General features: G+C 56.1%; 1 protein-coding gene and 1 non-coding gene across 2 annotated transcripts; one reads left to right on the top strand and one right to left on the bottom strand.

The window, feature by feature from the left end:
* The first annotated feature begins 634 nt into the window (after positions 1 to 634).
* SKOR1 (SKI family transcriptional corepressor 1) lies at positions 635 to 9088 on the top strand. Its single transcript, XM_055320207.1, has 9 exons — positions 635 to 726; positions 968 to 3182; positions 4261 to 4348; positions 5283 to 5390; positions 5933 to 6004; positions 7455 to 7529; positions 7749 to 7823; positions 8342 to 8407; positions 8994 to 9088. Exons 1-9 carry the CDS (start codon positions 635 to 637, stop codon positions 9086 to 9088), a joined length of 2886 nt encoding a protein of 961 aa, XP_055176182.1.
* Positions 9089 to 14597: 5509 nt separating this feature from the next.
* On the bottom strand, positions 14598 to 14704 carry LOC129506495 (U6 spliceosomal RNA). Its single transcript, XR_008663820.1, has one exon. It is a non-coding gene; the product is annotated as a U6 spliceosomal RNA (small nuclear RNA).
* Positions 14705 to 25647: the final 10943 nt, after the last annotated feature.

The following is a 25647-nucleotide window of genomic DNA, read 5'->3' as shown; positions in this document are numbered from 1 at the left end:
GGCTCCTGAGAAACTTCCTCGAGAACCTGTCTGTCCCCACGCGCTGACCCGGATGGAAACCAGCTTTGGTCCGGAACGCAGCTAAAAATGCAGAAAATGTGGTTAGGAACTGCATGACCCCGGTTCCACTGATGGCTGGGGGGAAAAACGGTTTGTATTTCCAGCCGGAATCTTTCTGCTCAACGAACGCGAGGCTCCGGGCATGGAAGGTGAAACTCGGGCTTGTGGAAACCAGTGCCGTTATCCCGGGGAACCGGCTCCGCACGGAGCTGGGTGCGGTGGGGGCCGCCCCGGGGGCTGGGCGCGCGCGGCGCGCTTCGGAGAGCCAGCCGGGTTCAGCACCGCGAACAGCGGTCCCCTCAGCCTCTCCCCCTCCCTCGCGGCCTCGGGACCCTCCTCCTTCTCCTTGCCCCCCCCCCCCGTCCCCTGCTGTCTGGAGATGGGCAGTGACCGCCCCTCCCTCCCGTCCGTACCCCTCCCAGCGCCTCCCCCGCCCGCCCGCGTGCGTGCGCGACTGAGCAGAGGGGCCGCCTGTCCCCGAAGTCCGGGCTTCAGGACCCGGGCGGGTAGGGCCGGCTGCGAGGGTAGCCAAAGGCGCGCGCGGATCTGGACGTTGGGAAGCCTGGGTTAGGCAATGGCTTTGCTGTGTGGCCTTGGGCAAGTCACTCTCCGTCTCTGGGCCCCACTTCCTCCACAATCCGAAAGCAAAATTGGGGCGTTCTTGAGGTCTCAATTACCCCCTTCCTCTTCCCCAAGCCCCAGGGGCTTTTGTTGTGGCGCCAGCACGCGTTTGGATAACAAAAGGCTCCCGTCCGGGGGTTGGGGGAGGGGGGCGGGGGGCGAATGAGCCTGGACTCCCTGTAGCCAAGTTTCCCCGCGCGCCCAAGTCGGCGCGCCCCGCTGGGCGGGCCGAGCCACAGTGGCGCTGAAAATGGCTCATCTGTTGTCTACTTTCTCTGTTTCGCAGGAGCGGCGGCATGGAGGCTCTCACCACTCAGCTGGGGCCGGGGCGCGAGGGCAACTCCTCGCCCACCTCGAAGCAGGAGCTGCAACCCTACTCGGGCTCCAGCGCTCTCAAACCCAACCAGGTGGGCGAGACGTCGCTGTACGGGGTGCCTATCGTGTCTCTGGTCATCGACGGCCAGGAGCGCCTGTGTCTGGCGCAGATCTCCAACACTCTGCTCAAGAACTACAGCTACAATGAGATCCACAACCGCCGCGTGGCCCTGGGCATCACGTGCGTGCAGTGCACGCCGGTGCAGCTGGAGATCCTGCGTCGGGCCGGGGCCATGCCCATCTCGTCGCGCCGCTGCGGTATGATCACCAAGCGCGAGGCCGAGCGCCTGTGCAAGTCGTTCCTGGGCGAGCACAAGCCCCCCAAGCTGCCCGAGAACTTCGCCTTCGACGTGGTGCACGAGTGCGCGTGGGGCTCGCGCGGCAGCTTCATCCCCGCGCGTTACAACAGCTCGCGCGCCAAGTGCATCAAGTGCGGCTACTGCAGCATGTACTTCTCGCCCAACAAGTTCATCTTCCACTCGCACCGCACACCCGACGCCAAGTACACGCAGCCCGACGCCGCCAACTTCAACTCGTGGCGCCGTCACCTCAAACTCAGCGACAAGTCGGCCACAGACGAACTGAGCCACGCCTGGGAGGACGTCAAGGCCATGTTCAACGGCGGCACGCGCAAGCGGACCTTCTCGCTGCAAGGCGGCGGCGGCGGCGGCGCGAACGGCGGGGCGGGTGCGCAGGGGAAGGGCGGTGCCGGCGGCGGGGGCGGCCCGGGCTGCGGCGCAGAGCTGGCCCCCGGCCCGCCGCCGCACAAAGCCCTACGCTGCGGCGACGACGAGGCCGCCGGGCCTCCTGGGCCGCCTCCCCCGCATCCGCAGCGGGGCCTGGGTCTAGCGGCGGGAGCCGGCGGCCCGGCGGGCCCGGGAGGGCCTGGTGGCGCCGCGGGCGTGCGCAGCTACCCAGTGATCCCGGTGCCCAGCAAGGGCTTCGGCCTCTTGCAGAAGCTGCCCCCGCCGCTCTTCCCTCATCCCTACGGCTTCCCCACGGCCTTCGGCCTCTGCCCCAAAAAGGACGACCCGGTGCTAGGCGCGGGCGAGCCCAAGGGAGGCCCGGGCACCGGGAGCGGCGCGGGCGCGGGCGCAGGCGGAGGCGCGGGCGGGCCGGGATCTGGCCACTTGCCCCCGGGGGCAGGCCCCGGCCCGGGAGGCGGCGGCATGTTCTGGGGTCACCAGCCCTCCGGGGCAGCCAAGGACGCAGCGGCCGTGGCGGCAGCGGCCGCCGCGGCCACCGTGTACCCGACGTTCCCCATGTTCTGGCCGGCGGCAGGCAGCCTCCCGGTGCCGCCCTACCCCGCGGCGCAGAGCCAAGCCAAGGCCGTGGCGGCCGCGGTGGCGGCGGCGGCGGCGGCGGCGGCGGCCGCTGCAGGCGGCGGCGGCCCCGAGGCCCTGGACGCGGCCGAGCCGGCCAAGGAGGGAGGCCTGGGCGCCGAGGAGCGCTGCCCGAGCGCGCTGTCCCGCGGGCCGCTGGACGAGGACGGCGCCGAGGACGCGCTGCCGCCGCCGCTGGCCCCGCTGCCGCCGCCGCCGCCGCCCACGCGCAAAGGCTCCTACGTGTCGGCCTTCCGGCCGGTGGTCAAGGACGCCGAGAGCATCGCCAAGCTCTACGGGAGCGCCCGCGACGCCTACGGCTCCGGGGCTGCCCGCGGGCCGGGGCCGGGGCCGGGGCCGGGCGCGGGGGCCGCCGGCGGGTACGTGAGCCCGGACTTTCTGAGCGAGGGCAGCTCCAGCTACCACTCCGCCTCGCCCGACGTGGACACCGCCGACGAGCCCGAGGTGGACGTGGAGTCCAACCGCTTCCCCGACGAGGACGGCGCTCCGGGCGAGGCCGAGCCGGGCGCGCCCAGGGCGCCCAGCGCCGGCGGCGGCGCGGACAACGACCAGCCCGCAGGGCCCCCGTCGGCCGCCTCCTCGGGCGCCGACGGCCCCACGGACTCCCCCGACGGCGGCAGCCCCCGTCCCCGGCGCCGCCCCGGGCTGCCCTCGGCCAGCCGGCCGACCTTTGGGGACTTGGCGGCCGACGACGTGGTGCGGAGACCCGAGAGGAGCCCGCCGAGCGGCGGCTATGAGCTGCGAGAGCCTTGCGGGCCGCTGGGGGGCCCCGCGCCGGCCAAGGTGAGCCCCGCGCCCGCCTCGCTGGGGGCGCCTCCTCGCTTACCCCGCGGCACCACGGGGCTGTGGGGCAGCCGCTGGCCGAGTTAGGGTCGGGAACCCTGTCCCGAGCGGGCGTAGGCGCAGGCGCGGCAGGCCCCGCTCCCGCAGCGCCGTGCAACCCGCCGGGACCTCGCAGGGGGAGGGTTTCGGAAAATCCGGGGGGTGGGGAGGTGGGGAGGTGGGGAGGGCGCGCCCAGGCCTGAGAGACGGGTGTGCTAGGTTTGTGTTGAGTGTGGGGGAGGGGAGGTGGAGACCGCCCGTAACACTGAGAGCGAGAAATAAAAGGGGTCTGGGGGAGGAACGTGGAGCAGAGAAAGGGACCCAGTGCCGGGGAAGAGCGCTTGCGAGGCTGGGCCCGTGGCGCACCCACCCGGAGGGGGGGTCAGGGTCCCGGGGAAGCCGGGCTGGTAGGGAGAGGAGAGGCCGGCGCCCCGCTCAAGCCGGGCCCCAGCAACGCCGGGCCCGGAATCTCCCTCCACCCCAACTCCTTGCTTTCTGAGCCCCTTTGAACTCGGGCCTTGGGAACCGCCGAGTTCCGCCGGGTTCCTTGGTAGGCGGCTGTCCAGACGGCTGGTGGGGAGATGTGGGGGGGCGGGGGACGGCTCCCGGGTTGGCTGGGCCACGGGTTCGGGTCGGGGCTGCGCAACTAAGCCGAAATCGTTGGCTCTTCTGAAAGTGGGTGCGCACACCTGTACATTTCCATCAGGTCCATTAAAACACGAATCATTAGCCGGATGCGAAAGGCGTCATTTATGCGGGGACTCTGGGCGAGGGCTGGCGGGAAGACGCGGGAAAGGAGGCGGGCGAAGGTGGGTGGCGGGTGCCGCTGGGAACAGGCAGCCCTGGCTCGGCTCGAGAGCCGCTTTGTCTTTCTGATGACCCCGAAGCTGCAACGGGCGGAGCGGCCTCGGAGGGCGCGGGGCGCTCGGGTCCGCGCGCCAGCCGACCTGCGCCTCCCTCTCGGCCGCGGCGCGGGGCCGGGCGGCCCCGATCCGCTTCCAGCGCCCCCCTAACCGCCTGTCATTTTCGGCCGCCGCAGGTGTACGCGCCAGAGCGGGACGAGCATGTGAAGAGCGCGGCGGCGCTGGGGCCCGCGGCCTCCTACCTCTGCACCCCCGAGGCCCACGGTAACGCCCCCAGCCCCCCTGCCGAGGTCGCTGGCCAATGCGACGTGGGGACCGCGGGCGGAGGGCCGGGGCCGGGGCCGGGGCGGGGGGCGGGGGGAGGGGTGGGCTGCGAGGGGAGCCGAGAGGAGGAAAAAGGGAGAGGCAGAGAGAGCAAGAGAAAGGGGGCGACGGACAGAAAAATAAAGGGAACTCAGCGGAACTCCCAGTAACTTCCACCGTTTGGTCACTTAACGAACCGCCCTGTCCACCGCACATAAACACGCTCCCGTACACCTCACACACTGGGTCAGATCCTTTTTAAAATCCCGCCTGGCACCTCACTCATTCAGCAGTGCTTGGGCCCCGAGGTCCTCCGGGGGCAGGCCGCGTGAGGGCGCAGGGTGCGGGCGCTCGGCCGCGCGCTTGGATGCCCCCGAAGCGCCAGGCGGCCGCGGCCCGGCCCCGGGGTGGGGGGGCCCTGCCCTAGCGCCGGGCCCCAGGGGCTCGAAGAGGAGGGGCTGAGGGCCTCGCGGATCCGGGCAGGCCAAGCCCCGGGAAGGATGCCTCCCCCGCTGCCACCACCCCGCGCGGGGGGCCGCCTGGGCCGCGTTCTCGGCGGGAGCGGCGTAGGCAGAGCCGGCGGCCACGCGCGCTCGCGGTGCCCCAGTATCTGCGCGCGATGTAGGTCGCTCGTCCCTGGTGGGCTCGGCAGCTCGTCTTGTTCTTTTCCGGGGGGCTGGGGAGGGGGCGTGGAGCGCGAGAGGAGCAGACCGCGCGCGGGGGAGGGGGTGCCCGGCCCAAAGCCTGAGGGTGCAAGCCCAGGCGCACAGCCGGGAACCAGCGGCGGCCACGACACTTTTAATTAGGGCTCGGGCGCCCCGACCGTGGCAGCTCTGGCCGTATCGGGGTCACGGTTTCTTTGCTTCTCCTTGAAACTCGGTTTATTGCCTTTAAGAACCAGATAAGGAAGACAATCACTCGACCGCCGACGATTTGGAAACGAGGAAATCCTATCCAGACCAAAGGAGTATCTCCCAACCAAGTCCCGCAAATACAGACCGAGGTGAGCCCTAGGACCCCTGCGCGCCAACCGCACCCGCACCCAGAAGCTGGGGCCCAGGTCGCGCAGGTCCCACCGGCCAGGGCTTGCGAGAAGGGCTTTCGATGGACTGTAAGCGGCTGCTGGGCCCCGCGTGCGGCTGGCGGATACACATTTAAACAGCGCGCGCGAGGTGCAGGCCAGGTTTCCTGAGCTGTTTTCCTCCTTAGTGGGTTTGGGGCTCTTCCGGGTAAAAGAAAGGGATAGTGTACTAAAAAGAGATGACAGACACCATCACCCACATGAAGTAGGTCAGAGAGCACTTCCTGCCCTAAGATAGCCTATGTGAGTCCACTGTCCTTCAGTGGGTCACTCTCTAAAATGAGAGCTACACCCCTAAACTGATAGCTTGGAGGGTAGGTGGCACTCCATACCTGTAACTGTCTCTTCTAAAGGCGGAAGATGTGGAGCAGCTCCTTGACGTAGCACAGATCCCGGCAGCTCACCCTTCCCCTCCCAAGGCCTCTCCCAGCGTAGAATCCCTCTAACCTGCCCTTGTATCTCAGGTGAAGATGGGCTCACCCTGGATGTCACAGGAACTCAGCTAGTGGAGAAAGATATCGAGAACCTGGCCAGAGGTGAGGTTAAATCTGTGAAATGGGAGTACACTCTGCTTGGGGTAGAGGCACCCTTCTTGTAGGGGAGTGTGTGGGAAGACAGGACTCTTGGAGAATCAGTTTTCTTTTTTCTTTCTTTTTTTTTGGGGGGGTCAATTTTCATTGAGTAGAAAGGATAATCCTCTGGGCACTTGATGCTGGCATAGAGGTAGAGGGGAGGGGAAGGGGGAGGGTGTGAGTGAACCAGACCCCTAGAGGTTCGTTAGAAGTTTGGATTCCCGAGATTGGCCTGTGTGAAGAGCACAGTAAAAGAGAGAAGTGAGTAATGATCCTCAGAACTTGATGCGTGTGACAATCAGATAGGGCAATTTGTGTCTCCCAAACTCACTGGAAGACCGGACTTTTTCTAAAAAGCAAGGTGGAAAGGAGGCATTTATTTTAGGAATATCTGAGAGGTTAAGTTTTTCCTGGAATTAACATATAACCACCCCCAACCAAATGCACCCTAAATTGGGGGGGGGAATAGAGCCTTTCAGAATGGGATCCTGGGTTGCTGCTTCACCTTCATGGGGGAGAGTGTGGCTTGAGGCACAGAGGATAGAAGCCTCTGACCCCACTTTGCTCCTCTACCTCCCATTTTTGTGTTTTCTCAGCACCTGCTTGGGGCGGGATTTCTTAGAGAGCCTCCACATAGGGAGGACTCTGATCCCAATAGCTCCAAGGTCAGGGCAGCCCCTGCCATCCATCCCTCTGTAGCTGGTTCTGAGGGCATAAGTGCTTTCCACATCCACCTGCTATCCATCACCCTGCCCCCAACCAGCCCAGATATGTGCTTGCAAACTGGTGTGGGAAGGGGGAGAAGCATTGATGGTCTTCCACTCTTCCAAGTCACAGATTTTATAAGGTATACAATTACCTTAAAAATCATTGGTGCTTTATATGAGAGCTCGTAGTATGGATTTGGGGTCCTGGGACCCCCTGAAATGGTGAACAAACTGTTGTGAGTACAGGTATTTTTCCAGGGCAGGGATCCAAGTCTTTGACCAGATTTACCCAGCTCCTATTATTGAAGGGAGGGATTAGGTGTGTCATTTGGAGGGGTAAATCAAGTCCTGGGCCAGCCTCTAAGGTTAGGGAGTTAAGAACAACTTAAAGCAGATACCATGCTGGTTAGTGCCTGGAACCAGGGCCTAGAAGCCCAACATGGCATCTACAACCCTGAATTTTAATTCTCCTGGGCAACCTATCTCCTGGCCAACACCTCCCCCCACACACACACCCAAATCCTATGGAAGCAAATGGAAAACCAGTGTAGAGGGCCTCTACCTCCTGGCCCCACCGCTCCACAACTCCCACCTCAGGGCTCATGGCCAGAGCAGGACCTCCAGGACCTTTGGGGGGTGGGGAGCTGAGTCCCGCACTCCCCACCCACCTTTACCTCCCACTCTCCTCCCACCCCCTACCCCCACAGACGAATTGCAAAAACTGCTCCTGGAGCAAATGGAGCTCCGCAAGAAACTGGAGCGAGAATTTCAGAGTCTCAAAGGTACCCCCTTCCTGACCCACCTCACCCCACTTCAGCATGAGAGCCTTCTTTCTGCACACCGGGACCCCGGGACAGGCAGCTGCCCAGCACCCTCCCTTTCCCGGGTTTCCCGGCTAGGCCCCGAGCCCGCAGGGGTGGGGGTGGGAATGGGGAGCGTGGGGAAATGGGGCCGAGGGAGGGGGCTGTGCGTCACAGCTCTCACTTAATCAATTTGCACAGATAATTTTCAGGATCAAATGAAGAGGGAATTGGCTTATCGAGAAGAAATGGTGCAACAGCTGCAAATTGTCAGAGGTAAGACGGGAGTCAGGTGAGCGCGCGCACGGGGCCGTAACTGCCTCTCAGTCTGGCAGAAGCCTCAATGTTGGCTCAGTCATTTGGATTTAAATTGAAGGTAATTTAACAATTATTTTTTTTATTTAATATCCTTTGTATACTCTGATTAGCCTCAGAATGGCAAGCGAGCCCAGCAAACGGCTTGCAGGCATCATTACATGGAGTGATTGAACTTCTTATCGCGGCAATTTCCATGGTTTCTAAATTAAAAATCGAGGCGTAAAATTACCTGGGAAGTAATGCCTAAGTTTGCTTTAATTTTGGTTAGATCCGTCTGCCTTTAAGCGCCAGCCCAGGCTTTTTCCTCCCTCCGCCAGGCTGCAGTTTGGAGCACTGATACTCCTTCCTCCATCTCCCGGATTTGTTTCTTGGAGGGGCTGAGCGCTGGGGAGAGGGTGAGGCGCGGGCTGTGACCCCGGCCGGCTGGGCTGGAGGGTGGTCTCATTTCCTCACCGGCCCCTCCCCATGTCTTCCAGACACTCTGTGTAACGAACTGGACCAAGAGCGGAAGGCGCGCTATGCCATCCAGCAGAAATTAAAAGGTGCGGATGCCGAGGAACAAAGATAGGACTGTTGCCAGGCTCTGGCTGTGCCACTGAATGAATGAGTGAATGAATGAACGAATGGATGGATAGATGAATGAATGAATGAACGAATGATGGGCGGATGAATGGATGGTGAATGAGCGAATGAATGAGTGAATGAGTAAATGGCGGGCTGTGAGGGGGAAGGCCAGGTCTACCTAGATCAAAAGCTGAGAGGAGGAAAATGGGAATTCTTTTTTGTGATGGGGAAATAATTCTAGAACGATAGAATGGGTATTAAGAACCGCTTGAGCCCCTGGCATTGGGAAATCCGCCTTGGGATCCAAATCTAGCCGTGGGCAGATTGACTTACCGCTTTCTGTGCCTCAGTTTCCTCTTCTGTATAATGGGGCTACTGAACCAGAGCAGTGGTTCTAAATCGCCCAGTTTTCTCACCTACACTCCTGCCTTTTTCTGATCCGTTGAGAACCCCTGAGCCCGAAGGGGGTGAGTGGCACCCGGGGGTGGGCAGGGGGTCGAGTGGACCAGCCCGTGGGCCACGCCGGCGAGGTGCCCACCTCGGCCTGCCCGACTGTCTTTCCAGAAGCCCACGACGCCCTGCACCACTTCTCCTGCAAGATGCTGACGCCCCGCCATTGCACTGGCAACTGCTCCTTCAAGCCCCCGCTGTTGCCCTAGGGCCGGCCCGGCCGCCCCTGCGCCCTCAAGCCATGCTGCTCTCCTCCTGGAAATGCCCGCGGCCGCGGCGGCCCAGAGCGAGGAACAAGCCATTCGGACCCGCCCGATGTACAGACAGCCTCCCGCCCGCCCGCCCGCCCGCCCGCCCCCCGGGCGCCTCGGCCCAGGGCCCCTTCTCCGTTTCCAAGTGTAAATACCACCTCGCCCCACCGTTGAACTCCAGGGCACCGGACCTCATGGGGTTAACTGGACCGCAGGGGGTAAGATGGGGAAGGGGGGCCTCCCCCGCCCCGCTCGGCCTCGGACCCCCGATTGTGTACACGATGTAGCAAAACTTCGCTGGCGCAGGCCCGGCGCTCCCCCGTCCCGTCCACTTCTGAAACTTGTTCCTGACGACACAGTGGCTATGTGCAATGGATATAAATGTACTGTGAGTCTCTCTTGGTTCCCTATTGGGTTCCGTTTTATTTATGCTGTAAGTTATTTTGCTCCCTTCTCCTGGACCTATTTCCAGCCCCGTTTTGCATTTCCCCTTTGGGTTTGGTTTTGTCTATGTTTCCTTGTTAACCTCTTGATGTAACAGCACTTTAAAAAGGGCAACAACTGACTCACGAGATGGAGACCACCTTGAGCCTGTTTGGGGAGACCACCCTGTATCCGTGACTTTTGTTTTGTTTTTAATAAAAAAAAAGAAAAGAAAAGAAAAAGAAAGAAATCTGTCACTTCCTGGGGCTGCATAGGTTGGTGGGCGGGGATGGGCTGAGCGATGCGCAACAGGTGCAGCTGGAAGGCCGCAGGTGCGCGTTCTGGGGCGCAGGGGCTGGGAGTCGCCCCACTCGGTAGGGCAGCAGCGAGTGCCTCGACCTCCCTGCCAGTCATTCAGACACACCGAGTTGGCCCCACAGGCCACGCTCTCCCCACTTTTGGGGCTCTCCCCTGAGCCTCTCGGCCCCGGGGTAAGAGGACAAGGCTGGCTCCTGGGTGGCAGGGTCCCCCACTCTTCCCCGGAGCTCTGCAAGCGCCAGGGTTTGCTCGGGCCCACTCCCACGCCTGCCCCACTGCGGGAGTAACCGCCAGCGCTCTCGGGGGCTGGACGCAGCCTCCCGAGGGATTGCACGGCGCCTTGCCCCCTGCCGCGCAGCCGGGTTCACCCCAACTGCCAGGAGGCGCGGGTGCTGCGTGCCCAGCAGGATGCGCTGGGGCGGGGCGGGAGGGGGGCGAGGTAGGTAGGGAGGCCCTCGGTGGGCCAGGCCTAGAAGGGCAGGGCGTGACTCCGCATTGGGGCACAGATGTCCTCGGGCCTGGCCTCCTCTTCCCGTGCCGGGCGGGCCCTGGCAGTTTTTACTGTCCTGTCCATTTCCGTCCGAAAGGGTGTGGGGACCTGGAGCCAGGTGAGGCCCGTCTATGCTGAAGTCATGTGGTCTCGACTGCTGGGATGAGGGGGTGTCAGGGTGTGTGTGACAGGGATGGATGGCATCCTGGCCCAGCTGATGAGGCCTCACCTTGCTGCTGGGCCCCCATCGGCCTCAGTTTCCCCAGTGCACCTGCCGGGTAGGCTACGGATAAAGGATGCAAACTGCAGCGCGCTTTTTGGAGCGGGGCGCGGGGAGTGTGCTTGGAGCCGCAAAGCGCACCGTGCTGGGGGATCATTCAGCCCTGGCTCCCAGTTTCACCTCCTGGGCTGACTAGCAAGGGTGCTGTGTCTCTCCCTTTATTCTTCTAGGAAGAATAAAATAGCACTCGGGCCTCCCCCCCACCCACCCCCACCACCCCGGGCGCGCGAGACCAGCCTCGACGCCGCCGCGCTCCGACATCCCGGGGACCCCCGTGCGTGCGCTTCTCCGGTCCCCGCCTCGGGGTCCGCCCCTCGGGCCTGGGGGCCCTGGGCTGCGCGGTTCCAGGAAGTCTGGGGGGGCGTCTGGGGGCCCCGGGGCCGGCGGCGAGCAGGGGCCGCACGGCGGAGGCGGGGAAGGGGCGCAGGCGGCGAGCCGGTGCGCGCGGAGGAGGCGGGGAGCGGGTCGCCGGAGCCCCCCGCGCTGGGGCTCTGAGCCCTCCGCCAGGCCCGAGATGTGCCGAGGGCTAGTCCTAGAGAGGACAGGACAGAGATAGTGGCGCTGCGAGGTGTCGCCCTGGGAAGAAGCCACCTCGGGAGACGCGATCTCCAGCAGGAACCCTCCAGGGCGCGGGAACGTTCCCTTTGGAACGTTCCCACCAGATCAGGTCCCCGCTGTGCCCACGGGGAAACTGAGGTCGCCAGAGGAAGTGACTTGCATCCTGGGGCGTGCCAGGGCCGGGAGGTGCTCGGATGCGCCCAGCAGCGCAGGTGTTGGCCCCCCAGGGTGACCACGCTCTCCCTTCCCAGTAAAATGGGAATTACGGTTACCACCCAGGCCCGTACACAGGAGCCTCGCAAATACTCCTTTTCACCTTCCCTTTCCGAATTCCCCCCGAAGTGGAGGGGGAAAAAAAGCCCTAGACAGCTGGGGCTCGCCGGAAAGGGCACCCCATCCGGGGCCGGAGTCTCTGCAGATTGAAGGTGTAGGCGGATCCGACCCAAAAAGCTTTGTCGCAAAAACCCTCCTGGGTTCCTCGTCCCTTCTGAAGTGGTTTGTTCTCCCCCAAATGTTAATAACCAAACGATTGGTATGGATGTAATTATCAATAATTATACGAATTATTGCTGATTGCGGGGCTCGTAGCTACTTTAATTAGTTTACCAGATTCTAATTAAGTTAAATGAAACATTAATAGGGAAAATATGCTTTGAAAAAAAAAAAACCCCCGCAGGATTTTTTAAAAGTCTGTTTCTCGCCACAACGTTGCCACCTTGCGACGCAATTTAGGTATTACAGCCAACGTCCGAAGGCCCCCCCAGACTAAGGAGCCTTGTCTTAGGGAGAAAAGGTGGGGTTTGGGGAATTGCTAGAGGGCTGTGGAGCACAGAACGCCTCCTGGGTGTTCCGTCGAGGTGTTTGGTTTCACCCTCCTGGCTTCAGGAGGGGCCCACAGGAGGTGCTGCTCTGGAGTCCAGGGTCTGGGATAAAGAACCAGGCAAACATGCCCCCTCAACCTCAGACTCCCTTTTTTCAGCAGAGGAACTCACCACTACTAGTTAAGGGATGTAGTGAACTGGTCTATATCCTCACCTATCCCAGCAAATCCAAGGTGAGAAACTGAGTGAAGCTGTAGGCCTTGGTGGGGACCGCATCCAGTGGTTTGATTTTTCACAGCGCCCCCGGCCCCCAGACTATCCCTGCCTCTATTTATCCTGCAAATCTGGGTAACCTGTCGGCCAAACAAAACCAGATAAAACACAGCTGCAAGACCTCTGGATTCCTGGGACTAATCCCTCTGCATTCCTGTGGCACTTGGTTCATAAAACTAAGGGGGTGTTCACCTCTCCGGGTTATCCTTGGTGTGTGTGTGTGTGTGTGTGTGTGTGTGTGTGTGTGTGTGTGTGTGTGTGTTTTCCATAGGACTGTAAGTATCCTGGCAACCAGGGACACATCCTGCTCTTCCTTGTGATCTCCAGCACAGGTCCCAGTGTATCACAGTAGCTTAAAGATGTCTAAATGAAGGCGTTCCAACTTTGTGGTTCATCTGGGTGCTGGAAACGCCCGGGGGGAGGAGTCCCTAGGTGCTTCTGGACAACAGCTATTGGGAGGCAGTTAGCTCATTTGCATAATATTAATAAAGCACAAGTTTGCTGCTCAGATGATCCTTCATCAATAGGATTATTTGCATGGGGGGGCAGGTGTCTGGTAAGAGACTGTGAGCCTAGGAAAACTTCCTTCCTCTTCCAGCTGTGTCCCACACACTGCTTCATTCCTTCACATTTTCAAGTTCACCACGCATGTACCTGTCCACCTAGTCCCAGCTACCCCCATCTAAAGTGTAGCCTCAATCCTTTGCAAAAGGATCCTTGAATTCAGAACACCAGCAAGAGCGGGACTGGACCCATAGGCTCTTTCCGTTAATTCTAAATCGCTTTATCTCCCACTCTCTGCCTTCAAAGGTGGCCTAGTGTTTGTTTAGGAGCACAAGCTCTCTAGCCAGATTTCCTGGGTCTCAATCTCTTCTCTGCCATTTACTACTTGTGTGACATTGGGTAAGTTGTGGGATCTCTCTGTGCCTCAGCCTCCTCATCTATAACAATAACAGGAGGCCGGAGAGGGTACCCAACCTCACAGAACAGTGCAGAGCCAGGAAAGTCAGCCAAGTCTCTGGCTTTTCCAGGACTAAGAATTGCCCGTGTTTCCTCCTCTCTGCTCCAAGACAATGGGGTCATACCAAGAAGAATGACAAGTTTCCTTAAGAGGAGAGAGAGAGTCACGCCAACATTGGTCCTTTCCTTGTTTGGCATCCCAGAAGGGGACTTTGAGAACTACTCACCCAATGACCCAAGTTCTTCCTAAGAACCAGGCGTATGGGGGCGGGGGGGGGGGAGAGGAAAGGGAAACCAAACTTGTCTCCCAACTCCATGCACTGGAGCCCGTGAGCAGACAAGGTGCAATGAGAGGTCCCACGGACCCCCCCCCCCCTTCTCGGCTGTTACCTGGAGACGATCATTTCACCTCCACTAAGGGAACAGAAATGGATCCGTGATGGAACGCTGCTTGGCAGCTCGCAGCGCCCGGGAGAGGCCCCGCCGCTGCCCTGGGGCCCTGGAGGCCACCAGGGGCTCCCCCGGGCGGCTGCGGGCACCGCTGGGCCTTCCACGCGTGTGCTCAGGCACCAGCAAAGCACGCGCACCAACATTTTCCAACTGGAAAGAAACGGGTGTTTCAAAAACACATTGATAAAGTCGGCGCTGCAAATCTGAACTTTCCTGGACTTGGCCCCCTTCCCATTTTACTAAGTAGGACGGCGCTTTTTTTTTTTGCATCCATCACGCGGGGGCAGGGGCCCCGCTCTTTCCAGGGCCTGCGCAGGGCCTCGCTGCAGCCACTTACTAGCACGATCGTGACCCGGGGGCTTTACCCCCCAGGGTCTTCTGTAAAGTGGTGACAGTAGTACTCACAGGGCACGGCTGTCTGCAATACCCAAATGAGATACTGGAAGCCCCTGGACATGATCGATGCTCTGTAAGGAGTTGGGATTATCTTGTTTTTTTTTTTTTGTTTTTGTTTTTGTTTGTTTGTTTTTGTTTTTTTTAAGGCTCAGAGGCTGCATGAGGAGGGAGTCCCTGTGCTCGCTCCTGCTGCAGTCCCCTTGGGTCTATCGTAGCACTAGGGTCCTGCTAAGTTGGGACCTGAAGTGGGTCCACTTTGGCAGAGCCACGTCCTAAAGGGTGTAGGGCACCGCGGGACTCAGGGTGGTGCAGGCGGGAGCAGGGGCCACAGGGCAGAGAGATCCAAGCCTGGGGCCTGGCGTTTGTGCAGGGCCGAGAGGGCACCGGACTCGGCCCCACCTCCTCTTAGTCTGTCTCCCGCGAGTACAGTTTCCTTTGTGCGAAACGAAAGATAAATCCTTGCAGGTGGAAAGTGTTTGCAAGGAAAGGGGCCGGCACCAAAATATGGAACGCTTCACGAATTTGCGTGTCATCCTTGCGCAGGGGCCATGCTAATCTTCTCTGTATCGTTCCAATTTTAGTATATGTGCTGCCGAAGCGAGCACAAACAACGCGCTTTCACGGGGACTATATAAACTCTAGTAGGCCGAGACTTTTACGCTTATGGCGACTCTGCTGCGCGCTTTTCAAAATTCCCGACTGTCCATGCCTAGTTATGACCTCTTGCACGTCGTGCACAGGGTCGTTGCATTTCTGTGATTGCGGCCTAATTAATCCTAATGTCTTCCCTAACCGGCCAACGTCGTGTATGCAAATGAAGGGACCATGGGAAATTGGCCCTCGGCCCGCCCGACCCCTGCGCGCTCCCGAAGTCGGTCACGTGGTGCGCGCAGCCCGCGCCCTCGCTCCGCACCTGCCGGCTGGGCCCCTCCCCCCGGGGTCGCGCGCAGGGCTCCTCCGCGGACGCGCCTGCGCGGTGCTCCCCGCCGCCGCCGGGATGCGCCAGCGCGGGTGGCCGGGCGCCCCGGGCCGGGCACCTAACCCGCCCCGCCCTCCTCCTTAATTCGCAGGTTAGAAAGCAAGCTCCGGTGGGTGACTCAAGGCCAACACTATCCCGCCAGCTGTGGAAAGCAGTTGGGGTCTTGGAGGCGAGCCTGGTTTCGAAAACCGACCACTTCCCTCTTCACCGCGGAACTGGAGAAAGGAAGGCTTTGGGGCCGGCCGGGGTGCCGCCTCCCTGTCTCTAACCCAGACAATGCGCCCGAGGCCTTATCAGCTCAGACTTCCCTTCCTGCCTCCAGGCCTCGGCCAGATGCCAAGCGCCTGTGACGTCCGCGCCGGGGCCGCAGGGCGAAGCTGGGGAGGTCGGGGTCACCGTGGCCAGGGCGCTTGGGTTCCAGCAGGCGAGCCAGGCCTAAAGCAAAGACGAGCTGCGGAGATGGACTGGAAAGGAAGAACCCGGGGCACAGAGACTGGGGGTTGGAGGTGGGCGGGACAGGAGGGGACAGTGGAGCTGTCACCTGATCTGCACGCAGCCCTGAGAGGACAGGGCGGGCGGCACCAGGCAGGGGATGACCTGGAGCCACCTGAGTCAGTTTTGCCGACCTGGGCAAAGCCCCTGAGGCAGGTGAGGCCGCTGTGGAGGTGGCTGGTGCTCTCGGGCCCTGCTCTGGCTCAGCACGCGTGAGCCTGACTCCAGCCCCAGCCAGGGAGCACCCCCTTTGGGGACTTTGGAGGCCCCTCCCCGCACCTGTCTTCAATGAAATGGAAATCAGGTGCAGGCGGCCCAACTTCTCATCTGACCTCTCTCTAAATAAGCAGTAAGCAAACGCAAACCTCGGAATGCTAATATGGCCTTTATTGAGCGAAAAAGAGCTAATTTGGGCAATGACGTTTCCCTCGGATTTACAAAAGGGAATTGCAAATAACCAAAAAGCGTATTAGCATTGATGGGAGATGATGCTAATCTTCAATTAGCATCCACGTTTTTTATTCATTTATTTAGAAGAAGAGCCTTTTCGTCACAGTCGATGCGCCCACGTGTCACGGTGACAGGTACATCTCATGAGTTCATAACTGCCTTATTGCAAAAACCAGCAGGAGATGGACCTGGTTGTTCACCATTTCTGGCTACACGAGCATGTGTTATTTTGAGCCAGGGGTAGGGTTTTTTTTTTGTTGTTGTTGTTGTCTGTTTGTTTTTCTTTTTCTTACTGAGCAGTGGTGGCAGAGAGGAGGGATATCTGAGTTCTAGCTTCCATTCCTTCCTGTGTCTGTCTTTGTGACCTTGCCCAGCTCCCTGGACCTCTCTGGTCCTGTTTTATCTTCTGCAAAGTGATGAAACTGCCCCAGATGTGATCTTTAACATCTCCCTCAGCTTTGACATGCTGCGATTTTTTTTTTTTTGGTAACTGGGTAACTGAAGGACTTTTTTTGAGACTATAATTAGCAAGATATAAAAATTCAACTTTTTTTCCATTTTATTTTTTTTAAGATTATTTATTTGAGAGAGACAGAGAAAGCAGGGAGAGGGAGAAACAGACTTCCTGCTGAGCAGGGAGCTGGATACAGGGCTCAATCCCAGGACCCCAGGATGATGACCCCAGGTGAAGGCAGCTGCCCAACCAACTGAGCCACCCAAGTGCTCCTGTTTTCTATTTTAGAAGGGTGGGGAATTCTGGTCGTCCTTGGGGGCATGGAAGATCCCAAGAACAGTCCAAAGGGGCTTCTGTGGCCCTAGGGTCTGCAACCTGCTGAACTATGCAGAACTTGCCCCGAACCCTGAAGACCCAGCGTGGAGGAAGGGGGAGGAGGGTGGGGATGAGCAGGGAGGTGGTGAATTGGATGTGACATGAAGCTGGAGATGAGATGGATGGATGCCCCCAGAGACCCCAAAGGGACAGACACACTAAAGGCAAGGAGGAGTCTGTGGGTACCGGAGAGGACCCACTGGTTGGCCATCTCAGAGCTGCCATGGAGGCCCGCCTGCCGCTGACCGTCAGAGCCCTTGTCCTCCCTCCACTCCGAGACCTGAGGTGGCCTGAGTCCTCCCAATCTTCCCTGAATGTCCTGGGCTGCAGAACCTCAGGAGATGCAGAGTGGTTCCCCCAGTCCTGTCTGAGGTGAAGCTCCCCACCACTCTGAGTGGGAGCGATCAGAGCCAACTTCATTACATTTTGATAAATGAAGAAATGGGCTGTTTCCTATTGAAACCACGTCCGTGAAGACATCAGATCTCAGGATTCTCTAACATTATAGTGTTTCCGCTAAAGCCTGGGAGCATTGAGTGTTTCCATAAGTCACTCATTTGAAATAAGAGGGGCCAGGGATTGGTATCAACGCCCCCCCCCCCCCGCCCACGGAGGACGAAGCAGGGATGTGGAGAAGCAGCCATGGCCTCCTTTGTGCTGGGAGCCCTGGGGATGAATGGCACCGGCGTGCAGGTGTTCCCCAGAACCGGGTTCAGAGGCCTGGCCCAGAAGCACCTACGGCCCCAGACGCAGAGCAGGACTGCAGGGAATCTGGGTGTGGGGGAGAGCCCGCCCTTTGAGCAGCGCCTGCTCCGACTTAAACCTTGTAAGATCTCTTTTGAAGCACACTCTCCCACCCAATCGCTCCAGTGTAAATGAGTTTTCCCTGTTTCCTCCTTTGCCTCCCAGTTAAAGAAAGCCAGGGGTGGGGGAGGGGCAGGTAAAGAAGGTCTGCTGTGTGCGGCGCGCAGAGGGTGGCCTGGGGAAGAGGCGGGGTCAGCTGTGGCCGAGGGAGTCTCTCCTTCCAAGCCTCCTAATCCCCGTGTGCTTGGAGCCCCTGCTCTTCTGGCTTGGCCCCTGCTGTGGTTAGAGCAGTTCTAATCCATCCCAGATGCCTGACCTCAGGGATGCCCCGTAATCCTGCCCCTTTCCCAGCTTGCATTCGGAGGGGGTTGGGGATCCCAGCCCAGGTCACACTGTTCACTCTCCCGCAGATCTCTTTTTTTGTGCCTGGAGCTTTGTGAATATCTGGCTATTTCCCCACCTGTCCGATGGTGACTCTGCTGGGTGCCCGGCAGGGCTCTTTGAACGGTAACTGCAGGATTGCTGGGAATGGCCTGAGCACCTTTGATGAGCTGCTTCATGTGAAGTGTTTAAAATAGGCCCTGGGCCTGCGGGAAGTTCATGGTAGGTATACAAACCCGCAATGTAAGGGCGCCTGGCGGCTCAGTCTGCTAAGCATCTGACTCTCGGTTTCAGCTGGGGTCCTGATCTCGGGGTCGTGGGGTCCACTGGAGATTCCCTCTCCCAATGCCCCTCTGGCTTGCGCTCTCTCTCTCACTCTAAAATAAATAAATCTTAAAAAAAAATGTATAACCACTTCCTTACTCTTCTTTGGTTGTCTCAATTTCGCAACTATTAATTAACTAACTAATCTCGGGATGAATAAGGCTTCTTAAAAAGTGAAAATGGGTCCTCTTTTAAAAGCTCCTGCAAGGACTGTTTCTTCACTATGATAACATTTTTGGATCAAGTTTTTGTTGTAGTAGCTTCCTTTTCTTCCTTTTCTCCCCCATCCCTCCTTTTCTTAGCTATCAGACAGAGGACTGTTGTCGCCCAGAGGCCTTCAGTGCTTTGGGTCTGCTTGCAGCTATGTCATTAGTAAGGGGCAGCGTGCTTAGACTCACTCACTCCTGTTCACTCAGCTTAGTGTGAATCCTTGCCCTTTCTTCTGACGTTCTGTTTCATTTGCATGTCTCAGAGATAAAGCACAAGAGAATGTTGTTCCTCTTTTGCTGATGGGGAAAACCTAGCCCTGCCTGGCGAGGAAAGTGACACAGCTAGTACAGGACACTGGAGTCTGCTCCGGGATCTCTCTGGCTCCAAGGGCCAACTTTGCACCTTGATGGAATAAAGGAGTCCCATTTGAGGGCTCTTGGGAGGCTCTCCCTAACATCTCACTCTCTCTCTCTCTCTCTCTCTCTCTCTCTCTCTCTCACCTCAACTCCTGCCTTTGAAGCCTCCTTATTCTTGAGCTCTTGCTATCTGAAGGGTTCACTGTGATTTAGTTCAAGACTCTCTTCTCTGGTATTCCCAGGAGGCTTAGGTTGAGGGTATGGAAGGGACACTCTGAAAGAGGATGCAAAAGCAATCTCCGAGTCCAGAGTCTGCCAAATTCCTGGTTCTGTCTGGTTTTTCTACGTGGGGTTGCAGGTGGGAGAAGTGACACATCCTCCGGATGCTCACCCCCCTCCCTGGAGTCCAGATAGTGCTCACCCTTCAGGTCACGCTGACAGCAGCTGTGGTACCGTGAAAACCTGCAATGGCTTTGAGCCAGGAAAAGCCCTATGTACGAGGGCCAGCAGTGAGCCTCAGTTTCCCCCTTTCTAAGATAGAAGTGATGATTTCCCTACTCTATAGGGTCGTGAGGCCCAGTGGGAAATCCCACTGTAAAATGCTACATGACAAAAGGTAGGAATATTGTCTCGCCAGACCCATTCTAGCCTCAAGCAGTTAAATGCTTCCCTTACCTGGTGAGCGAGGCATTTGTGCATCAGGAACAGACCTATAAAATATAAGCACCAAGATGAACCATCACATTGTATTAATATTTTCACACCACTTAACTCTCATTAAAATGTACTTTGCTGAATTTAATATGTGATTTCAAATGACACAACATATTAAGTGCTTAATATACTAGAAATTATGAAACTATTATAGTCGGTGCCATATGAAATAATTAGACTGAATTAAACTTTAGCAGCCAAGTGAAGGAAAGACTTCAACTTAGAATGTCTTAAAGGAGCTTAAGCCACCACTGTAATCCCACAAATAAACATCCAGAAATTAGGATCTTTAAATAAAAACTGAAACTGAATCTGTACTTACACCCAGCTCTTCTGGGCTTCACTGCTTGGGAGTATTGTTGTTTTGGGGAGGTGCCCCCCCATGCACCCACCCCAGGGCAGGGCATCAGGGTCAAGGTGTCAATGGCCTCTCCCCCTGGGGCCTGGCTGGGTGGGGAGTGACACACCTACCTTACTTACCATTTACCTTCCTTTACCATTTGCTTTGTTTATGGCAGGCATTTTATATGCATTTTTCTCATTTTGTCCTCACCATACCCAAATAGGCCACCATTTTCAGAGGAGGAAATGGCTCAGAAAGATCAAGTGAATCATCCAAGGTCTTATGATCAGAATCCGTGGTGTTTGCCCCTACATCACGCACCACAGCTTCCACATGAGCATGTGTGTATATGTATGTGTGTGCACATGCACGTGTATACCGCTTCCTATTTTAATCATGATTCGGGAACCAAACACAATAACCTGCTATCTGGTAGTGACTTACAACCTATGACTTTTCACATGAAGGGTAGGGACCATGACTTGAGAGTCTCACTCTGAACAGTCTACCTAACTCACACAGGAAGCTCTGTGAGTATTGCTGCTCATTCCATTCAAAAAGAACAAATTCAGGGGCGCCTGGGTGGCTCAGCCAGTTAAGCCTCTGACTCTTGGTTTTGGCTCAGGTCATGATCTCAGGGTTGTGGGATCAAGCTCCTTGTTGGGCTCTGGGCTGGGTGTGGAGCCTGCTTAGGATTCTCTCTCTCCCTCTCTATCTGCCCTTCCCCTCACCTCTCTCTCAATCTCTCTGTTAGAGAGAGATTGAGAGAGAGAGAGAGAGAGAATGAATTCATTACCTTCTGAGGATCCTGACACATATCTATGTATACCTATCATAAACAAGACAACTTCTTACAAAGAGTAAGGAGTACTTTTTATCTAATTAGGGAATGCTAATTTCTTGGCTATTTGAGATGCCACATCTCAATTGCTTATAGCAGTGTGAAGATACCGATCCAGTGGGCTGTTTGAAAAATATAAATTTGATTGTACAGACTTAAATATATTGTCATTTGCTTACCAGCAAAAATAATTTTGATGGGAGCGGGAAAACTTAGCTCAAGCAAACACATGTTTATGATTAATCAAAAACATGTACTATTTGTAAGTATCTGGCTTAGGTTCTGCCTCACGTAATAGAAAACCAAATCACTATTGCTTTAAGATGACAGAGGTAAATTTCTCTCTTGCATGAGACAAATTGTCTCTTAAGGTCTGGTCTGATGGCTCCACTGTGTCACAGAGCTGGCTCTTTGACCATTTAGAGCAACAGTTCATGATGGCAGAGCAACAGGTTGAGTAGAGGAGGGGCTGCATTTTGGGTTGAAGCTCTGTCCACAGATGGAGGTGGGAAGTTGGAATGTTTGCATGAGAAGCCCAGAGACTTCTGAGAAGGAAGGGATGAAGCTCCCAGCCTCACTCTGGCTAGAATCAAGATATTACAAACTTGCAGGGCAACTTGGATGGTACATACCAAAGTCCATCAGAGGAAAATGTTAATTATGCCTTTAAAATAAAATTGTGGAGGCACCTGGGTGGCTCAGTGGATGAGAGGCTGCCCTTGGCTCAGGTGGTAATTCCGGGGTCCTGGGATCGAGTCCTACATCAGGCTCCCTGCAGGGAGCCTGCTTCTGCCTCTGCCTGTGTCTCTGCCGCTCTCTATGTGTCTTTCATGAATAAATAAATTAGCTTTTAAAAAAAAGATTTCATGAGAGACACATAGAGAGCGGCAGAGACACAGGCAAAGGAGAAGCAGGTTCCCTGCAGGGAGCCCGATGTGGGACTCGATCCCGGGACTCCAGGATCATGCCCTGGGCCAAAGGCAGGTGCTCAACTGCCGAGCCACCCAGGTTTCCCAAATTAAATCTTAAAAAAAATAAAATAAAATTCCCATGAGTGGAGAGAGTGAAGAAATTTTAAAAATTAAAAAGATAACTTAGAACTGGTAAAGCTTGGATGGGTGCTTCACAAAATGGGAGCTTCAAACACCTCATGTGAAAGCGTACTCAAGGCCCTTAGTCACTAGGGAGATGCAAAATAGACTGCCTCCCAGTTAACACTGACAAGTCTGAGAATACCAAGTGTTGCTGAGGAAGTACAGCGATGAAGATCGGAGAATATGGGGCTGGAGTCAGAGAAATCGGTGCAACCACTTTGGAAAACTGTTTGCATAGCCTCTAAAACTGAAGACAAACTTTCCCCTATGGCTCAGTTGTTCCATTTCTCGTTGTAAACCCTGCAGAAACTCATGCACACCCGCACCAACTTACAGGCAAAAGAATGTTCATAGCAGCATTATCTGTAATGGTCCCATTCAAGTGCGGATCTGCAAGAGATTGGATCAATATAATGTGGGGTCCTCATGCTATGCACTATTGAAAATCATATGCTTATGAAAATGACTGAACCACAGTTACATTCAGGGTGATGGGCTGAAGTGCATTCCGCCCTCATTTGTATGTTCAACTCCTAATCCCCATACTTCAGAGCATGACCATATTTGGAGACAGGGTTTTCACATGGGTAATGATGTTAATATGAGGTCATATGGGTGGGACTCACGCCAGTCCGAAGATATCCTTATACGAAGAGGAAATTCAGACAGAGACACATATGAGGGGAAGACGGTGTGAAGAGACAGGGAGAAGGCGGCCATCTACAAGCCAAGGAAAGAGCCCTGGAGCAGATCCTTGTCTCACCATCTTCAGGAGGAGGCAACCCTCCTGATGTCTTGACCTTGCACTTTTAACCTCCAGATCTGTGAAAAACTATGTTGCTGTTAAGTTGCCTGTCTGTGGCACTTTGTTACGGCAGCTCTAGCAAACCTGTGCACCCAGCAACAGGGATGAATCTTGTGAACCTGATGCTGAGTGAAAGAAGTAAGGCACAAAAGACATATAGAATCACACCATTTATATAAAGTTCAAAGTTATAAAGGCAAAACTATTTTGTTTAGGGACACATGGAGAGATGGTAAGAAAAGCAAGGAAGGGATTGCCATAAATGACAAGGAAGTGGGAAGGGACACATGAAAGCTTCTGGGGCGGGGGGGGGGGCAGAAACATCCTATTTCTTCGTTTGGGTGCTGGCCCCTCAGGTGTTCTTCCTCTAACTATTCATTCACCTGAACCTTTATCTTTAGATACTGTTCAGCGTCTATTTACAAAAAAAAAAAAAAAAAACACTGTAAAAACAAGGAGAAGGAGGTGGGGGAGAGAGAAAAGAAGGGGAGGGGGAGGAGGGCAGAGGAAGGGGGTGAGGATGGAACAAATGGGCTAACCTGGTTCCAAGTGGGGTTGTCTAAGGGTCTGTGAGGCCTCAGCAATATATAAAGAGGGGATCTGAAGGCAGTGCTGCCTCGGTGAGCACATCATCTGAGCCCAGAATCTCAGGAGGAACACCCTCCTCTAGAGAAGTCTTAAGACCTTTGTAATCTAGGGAAAGTCACTGCCCCTCTGTGAGGTTTGTTTCTCCATCTTTAGACTGGGGAAGCCTCATTAAGTGTCCTAAGGCTCTTTCTCTCTCTAACTCAGGTCTCCGCTCAATGTCACCTCCTCCAGGAGGCCTTCCCTAACCACCTCTTGACAATAGCACCTCCTTTCATTCTGTTTCCCTTTATTTTTCTTTTTAGTACTTAATGCTGGTGATAGGTATTTGTCACTGAAATTATGTTAAATAGTTATTCGTTTATTTGTGCACAAGGAGCCGGATTTTCTTTTTCTTTAAGATTTTATTTGAGAGAGAGAGAGAGCAAGCATGTGTGTGAGAGAGAGCACGAGCAGGGGAGGGGCGGGTGGAATCAGGCTCTCTGCTGAGCAGGGAGCCCAATGCAGGACTGGATCCCAGGACCCTGATATCATGACCTGAGCTGAAGGCAGACACTTAACCGACTGAGCCACCCAGGCACCCCCAGTGTGACCCATTTTATTTGGCCTCTCCCCATACCCGTGCCCAGGGTCACAGCTTCCCCTCAGAGTGGCTCAGCTAACCCTGGATGACCCAAGCTCTGCAGGCTGAGAGCACTTTGGTGTGTGGGCAGTTTCTTCCCTCTGATAGTTTACTGTCGCCGTGCAGAGCGAGGCCCTGCAAACTCACCATAAAGCCTCCTCTCATTCCTCCATCAGCATTAATTGCTCCCTCCCCCGTTCTTGCCGCTCAGTTCCTATATTTAGCACTTATTTTCTTCTGCCTCGTATTAAAGTTAGTTGTTTACTTGCTTGCCTCCCCCACCCCCTCCCCAGTCCATGAGCACCTCCCCAGGACAGGGGACCAGACCTTCTTCATTATTGCCCTCCTAGCATGTAGCATAGCATCTGATGTTAACAAACGCATTTCCCCCAAAAAGCGTCTATTACCAATGACAGATAATAGGATTTTCGAGTTGATGTAGAGGGCATTAGACCAACCTTCCTTGATATGCCACCTCCAAACGTCCCAATTAAAAAGCTAATTAAGACACAGAGAAAGAAAAAAAACCAACAAACTCAGAACCTTTCAGAAAAAGTACCAAATTGTTGGCAGGAGTCTGGGACGAATTTTCCCTAATGAGGTGCCAGTGGGGGCCAGGCAAAGCGGCACAGTCGGTGGCCCGTGCATGTCTTGCCTTCTAAACTGACCCAGAACTGCAGGGTGGGAAGCCTGGAGGAGGAAGGCTGGGCCCACACTCGGGCTCGGAGTTGCTCCAGCCAGATAGCTGGGCAGCCCCTCGCCCCCCAGGTCCAGCTTTCTGGGGCTGTCACTGTCTTCACTGGGCTCTTCCATTACATGTGTCTGCCCACGTCCACCTGGACACTGGCACTCGGCACCTACAAGGCAGGCAGCAGGGTGGGATGGTGAGGGGCCACCCAGAGGCAGTGTTTGTCCACCACACCCGGGCTACACCCGGGCTACAAAATAGCTGTATTTTATGGATGGTGACCTGGACGCATCGAAGTAATTCAATCGTATTCATCCAGTTGGAGGGTCTTTTGGCTTTCCAGGAGAGTGTGACACATTCGTATTCATTCTGGCATGTTGGGTCTTATGTTCGTGTTGGGGCTTTATTATCATATTTTGGCCTACATCTTTGCTTTTTGGTTTCCTTTGCTTTTTTCCTTCTCAGTGATACGCGCAAAGGTTTATTTGTTTTTATCTTCTGTGATTTGGAAAGCATACAGCCTATTGTTTTATCCTTCGACACCTTCAAGATTGTAAAACATTTCCCTGAATCTCCATGTCTCTGTCACATTCCAGATGCATCCATCATTTCTGCCTCCCTTACCAGATAAGGTGAAGAGTGTTCCACCTTCAGGGGAACGCTTGCGTGCCCCTCCATCAGGGGCTCAGAGTACTGTACCTCTCTTTTCAAAAACAACATGGGTCTTCTTTTTTCACACATTGGTTCTGAATTTCATGTTCACATTGTAACACTGCTTATCATTATAAATATTGAATTCTGGGTATTTAAGTGGTCTCCACCTATACCGCACGTTCCAGGTTCTATGGCCATACAAGTTATCCCAAAACTCAATGGCTTCAAACAGCAATCCTTATTATCTCTTCCAGTTTCTGTGTATCGTGAATTTAGGCAGATTACAGCAAGGAAGGCTTGTGTCTCCTCTGCAGTGTCTGAGGCCTCAGCAGGAAGACTTAATAGCTGGAGTTTCTAACTTGGCTTAATCATCTGGG

Source organism: Nyctereutes procyonoides, unplaced genomic scaffold (assembly GCF_905146905.1).
Source record: "Nyctereutes procyonoides isolate TBG_1078 unplaced genomic scaffold, NYPRO_anot_genome, whole genome shotgun sequence".
NCBI lineage: Eukaryota > Metazoa > Chordata > Mammalia > Carnivora > Canidae > Nyctereutes > Nyctereutes procyonoides.
Note: the sequence above shows the minus strand (reverse complement) of the source record. Positions and strands in the feature narration are given on the sequence as shown.